This window comes from Haliotis cracherodii, unplaced genomic scaffold (genome assembly GCF_022045235.1).
Source record: "Haliotis cracherodii isolate W230 unplaced genomic scaffold, xgHalCrac1.p SCAF_9, whole genome shotgun sequence".
NCBI classification, from domain to species: domain Eukaryota; kingdom Metazoa; phylum Mollusca; class Gastropoda; order Lepetellida; family Haliotidae; genus Haliotis; species Haliotis cracherodii.
The window spans coordinates 49,143,874-49,156,705 of record NW_027266343.1 but is presented as its reverse complement, the minus strand read 5'-3'; the positions used below and the strand labels follow the sequence as shown (position 1 = coordinate 49,156,705).

General features: G+C 44.7%; 1 protein-coding gene across 1 annotated transcript in view; it reads right to left on the bottom strand.

The window, feature by feature from the left end:
* Positions 1-12,832, bottom strand: part of LOC139452174 (PDZ domain-containing protein 7-like) — an 88,369-nt gene that overhangs the window by 20,982 nt on the left and 54,555 nt on the right. Inside the window, exons 6-8 of the mRNA XM_071233536.1 lie at positions 6,851-7,039; positions 6,071-6,218; positions 1,961-2,036 (exon numbers count right to left, since the gene is read on the bottom strand). Coding sequence (XP_071089637.1) covers positions 1,961-2,036; positions 6,071-6,218; positions 6,851-7,039 — 413 coding nt within the window. The remainder of the gene's footprint in view (positions 1-1,960; positions 2,037-6,070; positions 6,219-6,850; positions 7,040-12,832) is intronic.

Below are 12,832 nucleotides of genomic sequence, written 5' to 3'. Positions count from 1 at the left end.
CCATGGCGACAACGCCGGGCATGGTGTTGAATAGCAATGGAATTGTGTATTCTCTCCCAACTTAGACTGTGACATAGCTGCAATATTGAGTGAGGCGTCAAACAACCAGGAAAACATTGCTTCACGTCATACATACCGTATTCGACGTAATAAGCGCCCACGGCGATATTTGCTAATATATAGGCTCGTGAACAATCCCAATTAGCACCCCTTTCGACTGATCAATGTACACAACAGTTATATATTCACGTATAAAACACACACGTGTGTTATATGCACCCTTAATTATGGGCAATGAAATTCTGGAAAAATGTATCTCTCGTATATGAACATTTCAGGCTGTCAGCATAAACCATGAAATTTATCTTTCAACTGATTTTTCACCAAAATAATATTCTAATAAGAGCCCCCTATTTCTAAGTTTGAGAGCGCCCTGGGCGCTTATTACGACAAATACGGTATACCACAATCTCATTACAATCTGATCTTAGTTCTCGTTCCTGCTAAACAAGATCTTTGTTGAACACAATATGGCCATCTATCAGACATTCCAGAATTTTGTTCAGTTTTCAAATTCTTAATCGAGAACTTTGTCAAAATATTTTTCAAAGCTGTAGCCTGCAATGAAAGTTGCAAGTTTGAAACTAGTGCAGTAGAGCTCGAGTAAAATGCTTTCTGATTGGCTGATGTTTGCGAAAGGTTGTTCTGACGTGACCTGTAATGGGATGTACTGAAACCTGTGTGTAGCCGAAGTGAGCACTAAGATCTGATGTAAATGAGATTGACATATATCATCACAAAAATATAGAATTAATAAAACAAACAAATAAAACAAACTTGTACAGCTGTTTCCACCTTTGCTACTGAATGTAAATTTTGTAAAAAATATGAAAACACATACTCACAGTCGTATAAATCAACTTCCACTACATAACCATATTCACGGAAACTAGGGAAGAGAACTTGATGTGAAAAACTGACCAATCCAAAATGGTTGACTTACAGGAAATGAATATATAAAAACTACTTGCAAATTCATATGGGAGAGAGCAAAATACTTATTTGTCCTTTTTTAAGAAAATATTGGAAAAAAATATTGGTTGGGAATAAAAAGGTGCAGTGACATATGAAACAGTCACCTAAATAAATTTAAAAAATAAATGTTGTCGTTTGGGTTAATTTATAGAGGTCCTCATCACAAGTTTGTATATTTGTTGTTTAACATCACACTCAGCAATATTCCAGCTATATCACGGTGGTCTGTATATAATCGAGTCTGGACCAGACAATCCAGTGATTGATATCATGAGCATCAATCTACACATTTGGGATATGATGACAACCATCAACCAAATCAGCAAGGCTGACCACCCGATCTCGTTAGTCACCTCTTACGACAAGCATAGTCGCCTTTTACAGCAAGCATAGGATGCTGAAGATAGGGTCTTCGCAGGTCTTCAAGGTCTTACAAGTTGGTGATCCATCTCAAGATTTAGAATATTTCCACGTTGGCCATGTGTTGTATGTGTGAACTTAAGGCCTTACATTGTTTTGCTTGGTTTACGGATCTGCTGACCTTAAAATCAGAAAATTCAGAAAATGTTGTTAATCAGAACAAGTTTTTTTATACTGCCGATGAAAAAAATCACTTTGACAATATAACTACTCAAAGGGATTTTTTATATGACTATAAAACATGAATTGTTCCAATGTTACAAGTCAGATTTTAGATTTATAATAACAAGATACAAACTGGGCCAGATTATTTTTTAACTTTCAACTCCCCATCCCCCTCAAAGAGTCCGGCCTAATGACAATGAAAAAGCTGTGTTAGGTTCACATCCAAACATGACAAGCGACAACATTGAGGTGTATTTAGCCGAGTCCCAGAGCCCAAGCAAACTGAGAAAAAGAACTCGAACCTATCAAAAGTGACGACTATAGGAATGGGCAGCCCAACCTGAGTTGCGATGAGCTCGGTCGCTCCACGTGTACTCTGCAAACAGTTCCTTGTAGGCTGGATAACGCCCCACTTCCTACAAGCAGAACATCTTCTGTTAAAAACATTCCACTTCCTGGAACTATTAGTCCCCTTCCATACAGAAAACCCTGAACAATCTCAGTGCTACGACTGTTGTAAGTGTATGTTAAGGTATGGGAGTTTCAATCGCCTTAGGACTTTGTACAATGGCACCCGAGTCTATCCATAGGGTACCGGGACCTAGTCTGTCCCAGAATCCATAGGGTGCTCGGAGCCTAGTCTGTCCTAGAATCCATAGGGTAGTGGGAGCCCAGTCTGTCCTAGAATACATAGGGCACTGGGAGCCCAGTCTGTCCTAGAATACATAGGGCACTGGGAGCCTAGTCTGTCCTAGAATACATAGGGCACTGGGAGCCTAGTCTGTCCTAGAATACATAGGGCACTGGGAGCCTAGTCTGTCCTAGAATACATAGGGTACTGGGAGCCTAGTCTCTCCCGGAATCTATAGGGTACTGGGAGCCCAGTCTGTCCCGGAATCCATAGGGTACTGGGAGCCTAGTCTGTCCCGGAATCCATAGGGTACTGGGAGCCCAGTCTCTCCTAGAATCCATAGGGTACTGGGAGCCCAGTCTGTCCCGGAATCCATAGGGTACTGGGAGCCCAGTCTGTCCTAGAATACATAGGGTACTGGGAGCCCAGTCTGTCCTAGAATACATAGGGCACTGGGAGCCCAGTCTGTCCTAGAATACATAGGGCACTGGGAGCCTAGTCTGTCCTAGAATACATAGGGCACTGGGAGCCCAGTCTCTCCTAGAATACATAGGGTACTGGGAGCCCAGTCTGTCCTAGAATACATAGGGCACTGGGAGCCTAGTCTGTCCTAGAATACATAGGGCACTGGGAGCCTAGTCTCTCCTAGAATACATAGGGCACTGGGAGCCCAGTCTGTCCTAGAATACATAGGGTACTGGGAGCCCAGTCTGTCCTAGAATACATAGGGTACTGGGAGCCTAGTCTGCCCCAGAATACATAGGGCACTGGGAGCCCAGTCTCTCCTAGAATCTATAGGGCACTGGGAGCCCAGTCTGTCCTAGAATACATAGGGCACTGGGAGCCCAGTCTGTCCTAGAATCTATAGGGCACTGGGAGCCCAGTCTGTCCTAGAATACATAGGGCACTGGGAGCCCAGTCTCGCCTAGAATCTATAGGGCACTGGGAGCCCAGTCTGTCCTAGAATACATAGGGCACTGGGAGCCCAGTCTCTCCTAGAATCTATAGGGCACTGGGAGCCCAGTCTGTCCTAGAATACATAGGGCACTGGGAGTCTAGTCTGTCCCGGAATCCATAGGGTACTTGGAGCCCAGTCTGTCCTAGAATACATAGGGCACTGGGAGCCCAGTCTCTCCTAGAATCTATAGGGCACTGGGAGCCCAGTCTGTCCTAGAATACATAGGGCACTGGGAGCCCAGTCTCTCCTAGAATCTATAGGGCACTGGGAGCCCAGTCTGTCCTAGAATACATAGGGCACTTGGAGCCCAGTCTCTCCTAGAATCTATAGGGCACTGGGAGCCCAGTCTGTCCTAGAATACATAGGGCACTGGGAGTCTAGTCTGTCCCGGAATCCATAGGGTACTGGGAGCCCAGTCTGTCCTAGAATACATAGGGCACTGGGAGCCCAGTCTCTCCTAGAATCTATAGGGCACTGGGAGCCCAGTCTGTCCTAGAAACCATAGGGCACTGGGAGCCCAGTCTGTCCTAGAATACATAGGGTACTGGGAGCCCAGTCTGTCCCGGAATCTATAGGGCACTGGGAGCCCAGTCTGTCCTAGAATACATAGGGTACTGGGAGCCCAGTCTCTCCTAGAATACATAGGGCACTGGGAGCCCAGTCTCTCCTAGAATCTATAGGGCACTGGGAGCCCAGTCTGTCCTAGAATACATAGGGTACTGGGAGCCTAGTCTCTCCTAGAATACATAGGGCACTGGGAGCCTAGTCTCTCCTAGAATACATAGGGCACTGGGAGCCTAGTCTCTCCCGGAATCTATAGGGCACTGGGAGCCCAGTCTGTCCTAGAATACATAGGGCACTGGGAGCCCAGTCTGTCCTAGAATACATAGGGCACTGGGAGCCTAGTCTCTCCTAGAATACATAGGGCACTGGGAGCCTAGTCTCTCCCGGAATCTATAGGGTACTGGGAGCCTAGTCTGTCCTAGAATACATAGGGCACTGGGAGCCTAGTCTCTCCTAGAATCTATAGGGCACTGGGAGCCCAGTCTGTCCTAGAATACATAGGGTAATGGGAGCCTAGTCTCTCCTAGAATACATAGGGCACTGGGAGCCTAGTCTCTCCTAGAATACATAGGGCACTGGGAGCCTAGTCTCTCCCGGAATCTATAGGGCACTGGGAGCCCAGTCTGTCCTAGAATACATAGGGCACTGGGAGCCCAGTCTGTCCTAGAATACATAGGGCACTGGGAGCCTAGTCTCTCCTAGAATACATAGGGCACTGGGAGCCTAGTCTCTCCCGGAATCTATAGGGTACTGGGAGCCTAGTCTGTCCTAGAATACATAGGGCACTGGGAGCCTAGTCTCTCCTAGAATACATAGGGTACTGGGAGCCTAGTCTCTCCCGGAATCTATAGGGCACTGGGAGCCCAGTCTGTCCTAGAATACATAGGGTACTGGGAGCCTAGTCTCTCCTAGAATACATAGGGTACTGGGAGCCTAGTCTCTCCCGGAATCTATAGGGCACTGGGAGCCCAGTCTGTCCTAGAATACATAGGGCACTGGGAGCCCAGTCTGTCCTAGAATACATAGGGCACTGGGAGCCTAGTCTCTCCCGGAATCTATAGGGTACTGGGAGCCTAGTCTCTCCCGGAATCTATAGGGCACTGGGAGCCCAGTCTGTTCTGGAATCCATAGGGTACTGGGAGCCCAGTCTGTCCCAGAATCCATAGGGCACTGTGGATCTAGTCAGCCCAGAATGCCAAGGAGAAACAAGCATGGACCACTGGGTACCCCATGTATAACCACAATGTCCCGTATCCCCATGGGGCACACGCATGGACCACTGGGTACCCCATGTATAACATCAATGTCCCGTATCCCCAAGGGGCACATGTATGGACCACTGGGTACCCCATGTATAACCACAATGTCCCGTATCCCCAAGGGGCACACGCATGGACCACTACAAGCATGGACCACTGGGTACCCCATGTATAACCACAATGTCCCATATCCCCAAGGGGCACACGCATGGACCACTACAAGCATGGACCACTGGGTACCCCATGTATAACCACAATGTCCCGTATCCCCAAGGGGCATACGCATGGACCACTACAAGCATGGACCACTGGGTACCCCATGTATAACCACAATGTCCCATATCCCCAAGGGGCACACGCATGGACCACTACAAGCATGGACCACTGGGTACCCCATGTATAACCACAATGTCCCGTATCCCCAAGGGGCACACGCATGGACCACTACAAGCATGGACCACTGGGTACCCCATGTATAACCACAATGTCCCATATCCCCAAGGGGCACACGCATGGACCACTACAAGCATGGACCACTGGGTACCCCATGTATAACCACAATGTCCCGTATCCCCAAGGGGCACACGCATGGACCACTACAAGCATGGACCACTGGGTACCCCATGTATAACCACAATGTCCCATATCCCCAAGGGGCACACGCATGGACCACTACAAGCATGGACCACTGGGTACCCCATGTATAACCACAATGTCCCGTATCTCCATGGGGCACACTCATGGACCACTGGGTACCCCATGTATAACCACAATGTCCCGTATCCCCATGGGGCACACACATGGACCACTGGGTACCCCATGTATAACCACAATGTCCCGTATCCCCATGGGGCACACGCATGGACCACTGGGTACCCCATGTATAACCACAATGTCCCGTATCCCCATGGGGCACACACATGGACCACTGGGTACCCCATGTATAACTATAATGTCCCGTATCCCCATGGGGCACAAGCATAATAAACATTTCATTCTACATCTGACACAAATCGCTTCAGCATGACAAGAACCTACCCTCAAAGTAAGAACAAGGTTGGGGTTGGTACGCAGGAAGTCTGCTGCTGCACTATGGGAGATTTTGGAGAAGTCGGTACCATTCACATCCAGTATCTGGTCTCCCGTACACACGCCATTCTTCTCTGCTAGACCACCAGGGTCCACTCTGTAACAGAAGCTCACCAGTCAACACACAGCATTAAGGACCAAGCCCAATCTCATTAAAATCAGATCTTAGTTCTTGCTACCGCTAAACAAAGATCTGAGGACATCCCATTAGGGGTCACGTCAGAACAACCTTTCATCTGACCAATCAGAGTGTTGCTTACCAGATCATGAAAGTCACAGTCGGCATGTTATTTCTAATCATGCAACCTCGAAAACTTTAACACGGGGTATTCTGAACGATAGTTACGGGCTTAACGACTGAATCCATACAATCTAGACCATCTATTAGCCATTTCAGAATGTTCTTTTGTTCAGGTTTCCAATTTTTGGAGGGAATTTGTCAAAATATGTTTCGAAGCATAGTCGCCAATTTGAAATTAGTGCCGTAAAGCACGAGAAAGCTGCCTTCTGATTGGCTGATGTCGACTTCTTGTCAGTCATTTCATTGGTCGGTCAAAGTCCGCGTGAGGTCGGTCTGACGTGATCCCTAATGGGATGTCCTCAGATCTTTGTTTAGCGGTAGATTGAGACCAAGCCTAGTCAAAGACAAAGATGCCATGGGTCCTTATCAACATAAAATTAACAGGAATTATACGACAGCTGTACCTCCAAGTACATCACTCCACCCACCTGGAGACAAAGATTCCCAGGCCATATTCACTGCCACCCCTGATATTGAGTCCTATGAAGTCTGTGTTGTTGACAGTCTTTACTGCCACTCGCTTCTCCCGGATGTGTTGCCGGTCAAGTCCCGAGATGTGGTACGTGTCTGGATCTGTGGGGGCGGCGGCGATGATGTCACCTTCGTGGACGTCATACCTGTAACAGAGTTCACACAACTGTATTACCACAACAAAACCAACATCTGGGCGACAAAGCTGGAGACAAGTATACACCCCTGTGAATACAGAGCGGGCCCACAGGTTATAAGGCCCACTCTTTATCATGACGTATTTGAAAACTCACTGGATAGGAGGGAGGATATTTATTTATATTTCTATATTTCTTTGGTATATAAGAACAAACTTGATTCTAATATACGGCAAGAATGCAGTATACCGGACACTTTGGTAAGGGATGTGCACGAGCTCATTCCTTAGTAACGGTTTCTATGATTTTCAGACGCCATTCTCGCCATCCTCACTAAAACAACAGCTGATTTAGGGGTCTTGCCCCCAACTCAAAGGCTTGAATTAAATGCTTTCGGAAGTAAATGAAATCTTTAATTACCAAAGTAGATACAAAAGATAATAATATATCACATGGTATATACTCCCAGCAGCCCAAAGTATGAAAAGATGGGTCCGAGGCCACGAATAGACGTGTGATTCCTAATAGCATGCTTAAAGGGGAGAAATCTAGTGCAAAACCACAATTTGAGTTTAAAGAAGTCGTTTCTTAACAGTACTGAACATAAAATATTTTTAAGGGCAAGCCTTAAAGTGGTTGCTTGTTACACTGAAAACCTGGTTTGATCCTCAACAATGAGTACAAAGTGTGAAGTGCAGAGTTAGTGAACCCCTCTAGCCTTATTGCCCCACTTTCAAACTCGTTACTTATAATTTCAATCACAGGATTGTCTGCTCCAGACTCAAATATTTATAGGCCATCATTGCTGAGTCACTCTAGCATTTAACAACGAACAAACACAGATCACAACAGAATGCATGAAATACCAGCAACTCCATTCATCATTAAATTCCCCCTTCAGCTATCCAATATCATATACAACAGTGTATATCTCCTGGCATAAATATTGTATCAACACATGTAATATACATGTCAAACATTGTTGCTGTTTGTGTGACCCTGTGGCTGTGGTTAATAAACACAGGGATGCCCTGGGTGATGAAGAAGGGCTTCAGCATGTCAGTATTTACCATCAACGCATGTGTAGGTGTACGGAAATAGATCTGTCTAAGATGTCTGTTAGTTTCACTCTACTTGATAAAGTGTATGTCAATATCTCCAGACGTATCTGAAGATTTTCGATTCAGGATGTATTTGAAGAGTAGCAACTGAGTTCTCCAACAATGAATCATTTAGTACACTGTACCCGGTACATGCAAAAGATGGCAAACGGATAGATTCAAAATGCTGAGTCATCAAATATAAGAGACATGAAATGACAAGGTACGACAAGGATGACCCACTAGATGTGGCTAAATGAGCAAACCTGTAATAGATATTTATATAACCAACAGAAGAGTTTCTCCATTATTGAATTTGAAAAATGCCAGCAGAGTTTCTTAATATTAGGCATGCACAAAAACAAATCATTTGAATTGTATCATTAAATATTTCCATGCTCCCTCTTCCACATCACATTCAAGAACATTGCACATGTAAAGCAATGTCCATGCACGCGTGTGTGTGTGGCTGCTTGTACTAGTCCAGACCAATGCCTGTTTTATAGTGCTAGCTAACTGTGATACCGCAGTTTAACATGAATAGTGAGTGAGTGAGTATGGTTTTACGCCGCTTTTAGCAATATTCCAGCAATATCACGGCGGGGGACACCAGAAATGGGCTTCACACATTGTACCCATGTCGGGAATGTAACCCGGGTCTTCGGCGTGACGAGCGAACGCTTTAACCACTAGGCTACCCGACCGCCCCTTAACATGAATACCCTACCCACAGTATATATACCGACTCTGAGCCGATCAATCTTTGTTTTATCCCCTTAATGCCAAACTCCAGGCAGGTAACAACAAGTACCATCGTTTAACAACTTTTGATACCACACAGTCGGAACAGTCAGTGACAAGTAGCAACATGTAGATATTACAGACTAAATACTCCCAGTCTAGCAACATAATTCCATTCACTATTTTACACACTTCACTTTGTTCAAACATTTTTTAAAATATTCAAAAACTATACTGACCATACTGAAGACTCAAAGAACACTATAAGGGCTATGCCATTGTCAAGCTGTCCGTTTGATTCTAAATAACTGAGGATACATCTCTATGTATTCATTTGTAACCCTGTTGGTGGTTTTAAGAGACGAAACTGTTTGTTTACTTGACATACAGATTTGGGGCTGAAAATGGAAACACGACAGCCCCTAATATGTATAATCAGCTTTGTTTGAGGTGTAAACACTGTGGAGAGAAATGATGGCCCATATTTGTCCTCAGTTCACAAGATGGACTAAAGGACTGGACACAGTTAATTTGCCAACATTTTTAGATCCGTGAAAATCCAGGTTAGAATAGTCTTCAGCAACCCATGCTTGCCATAAAAGGGCGGTCAGGCTTGATGACTTGGTTGATTCATGTCATTGAATAACAATCGTGTAGATCGATGCTCATGATATCAATCACTAGACTGTCTGGTTCAGACTCGATTATTTACAGACCGCCCTCATATAGATGGAATATTGCTGAGTACGGCGTTAAACAACAAACAAACAAACAAATCAAATACATCTAAATAGTAATCTGGTGACTCCAAATCAACTAACACATACAAAATCTCCTCCAACCTGTTCGTCTTCCATAAAAAGTCCCAGGAAAATATATGACCTCACCAACCTTGTAACAGTACACCTTGTATGTCATGATAAAACCTCCAGCAAATAGTTCTCCAGTACCATAGAGAAGTAGACCAGTCTCCCTGGTACCTCTTCACTGTAACTCTGTCACAGACATAAACTAGCTTTCTTAATTGCACATGAAAGTAACTTGACAGATAAATTCTCCAAACATATTCCACACTACATCACTGCCCCAGCTGACACGTCCCCAACCTATCATCATCCATCTATACTGTCACTCCACACAAAAGTTTTCTGTAACTACGGCAATATGCAAATATTGCGTCTCCTGATGCACCCACATGAGGGCTGTAGAAGCTAGGATCTGCAAACAGCAATTGTTGTTAGGGAAACATTACTGACCTTAGATAAAAAGGTGTTATGTAATCTGTCCATCGATCAGCGGTTGTAGCAGGGATCGGGAGACGGGAGAGTTGACACAGAGCGAACAAGGGAACACATTGAGTTGGTCACTTCAAGCATACAATCCCTGCATTTTTAAGGGTTTATATCAATACTTTGATCCGAGTTTTGAGTATTTGAGGTTATCTATGACTGGATGAAGAGACTTACACTAAGACAATACATAAGTGGCCATGTTATGAATGGACTTTCACCTCATTTACTTGTTTACCTAACTTTTCTATGAAACGCACGGACAATTCGCAAGGAGTATGGGGCTACTCTTGTCAAATAACATTCTTCTTATTGGACAATCTGTGATTAGCCATTACAAATAATGCGAATTATTGAACACAATTTACCAAATATTCCATTTATAAAAACTTATGTTTTCACTAACAATATTTAAAAGCAAACTTCATCTCCAACTCACCTTCATTTTGTCCAATGACAGGAGACTCATTAGCATGAGATTAATTAAACATTATTGTCAATCGTTACAAAATAACCGTTCTATTATGCTGACTTATCCAAAAGTTCTTTCCTTACTAGAAACTGAAGAAAAGTGTTAAAAGTCTTTGATGTCAATATTTTGTTGCTGTAGGAATAACCAGTACATTTAGAATTCATTGTCATTCGTCTGGTATGTTTCCAGTACTGAGAAAAGAACTACTTTTTTGGCAAATTAGCAATTAATACTCAGAGGAGTCCCTCAACTCACAGCAGACTTTTGGCCGTGTTCCAGTGGCATGCTTTTTTTCAAATAAATGACAAATTATCATTATAAAAAATAATAAATGAATATCCGGTACATGTTTGATTGAGCTGCACATCTTGTCCTTCATTATGGTCGTACAAGGTTTGTAAGTCTGATGGCTACTTACTACCACAAGCAGATGAGTGTACACACCAGGACACCATCGACATCCTCACAAGAACCCTTCACACTGAGTGAGTGAGTGAGTGAGTGAGTATTCTGTGGTGTGAGTGAGTGAGTGAGTATACTGTGGTGTGAGTGAGTGAGTGAGTATACTGTGGTGTGAGTGAGTGAGTGAGTATTCTGTGGTGTGAGTGAGTGAGTGAGTATACTGTGGTGTGAGTGAGTGAGTATACTGTGGTGTGAGTGAGTGAGTGAGTATACTGTGGTGTGAGTGAGTGAGTATACTGTGGTGTGAGTGAGTGAGTGAGTATACTGTGGTGTGAGTGAGTGAGTGAGTATTCTGTGGTGTGAGTGAGTGAGTGAGTATACTGTGGTGTGAGTGAGTGAGTATACTGTGGTGTGAGTGAGTGAGTGAGTATACTGTGGAGTGAGTGAGTGAGTGAGTGAGTGAGTATACTGTGGTGTGAGTGAGTGAGTATACTGTGGTGTGAGTGAGTGGGTATACTGTGGTGTGAGTGAGTGAGTGAGTGAGTGAGTATACTGTGGTGTGAGTGAGTGGGTATACTGTGGTGTGAGTGAGTGGGTATACTGTGGTGTGAGTGAGTGAGTGAGTGAGTATACTGTGGTGTGAGTGAGTGGGTATACTGTGGTGTGAGTGAGTGAGTATACTGTGGTGTGAGTGAGTGGGTATACTGTGGTGTGAGTGAGTGAGTGAGTGAGTATACTGTGGTGTGAGTGTGTGAGTATACTGTGGTGTGAGTGAGTGGGTATACTGTGGTGTGAGTGAGTGGGTATACTGTGGTGTGAGTGAGTGAGTATACTGTGGTGTGAGTGAGTGGGTATACTGTGGTGTGAGTGAGTGAGTGAGTGAGTATACTGTGGTGTGAGTGTGTGAGTATACTGTGGTGTGAGTGAGTATACTGTGGTGTGAGTGAGTGAGTATACTGTGGTGTGAGTGAGTGAGTGAGTGAGTATACTTTGGTGTGAGTGTGTGAGTATACTGTGGTGTGAGTGAAAGAGTATACTGTGGTGTGAGTTAGTGTGTGAGTGAGTGAGTGAGTATACTATGGTGTGAGTGAGTGTGTATACTGTGGTGTGAGTGAGTGAGTGAGTGAGTGAGTGAGTATACTGTGGTGTGAGTGAGTATACTGTGGTGTGAGTGAGTATACTGTGGTGTGAGTGAGTGAGTATACTGTGGTGTGGGTGAGTGAGTGAGTATACTGTGGTGTGAGTGAGTGAGTGAGTATACTGTGGTGTGAGTGAGTGAGTGAGTGAGTATACTGTGGTGTGAGTGAGTGAGTGAGTGAGTATACTGTGGTGTGAGTGAGTGAGTGAGTGAGTATACTGTGGTGTGAGTGAGTGAGTGAGTGAGTATACTGTGGTGTGAGTGAGTGAGTATACTGTGGTGTGAGTGAGTGAGTGAGTATACTGTGGTGTGAGTGAGTGAGTGAGTGAGTATACTGTGGTGTGAGTGAGTGAGTGAGTGAGTATACTGTGGTGTGAGTGAGTGAGTGAGTGAGTATACTGTGGTGTGAGTGAGTGAGTATACTGTGGTGTGAGTGAGTGAGTGAGTGAGTATACTGTGGTGTGAGTGAGTGAGTGAGTGAGTATACTTTGGTGTGAGTGAAAGAGTATACTGTGGTGTGAGTTAGTGTGTGAGTGAGTGAGTGAGTATACTATGGAGTGAGTGAGTGAGTATACTGTGGTGTGAGTGAGTATACTGTGGTGTGAGTGAGTATACTGTGGTGTGAGTGAGTGAGTATACTGTGGTGTGAGTACGTGTGTG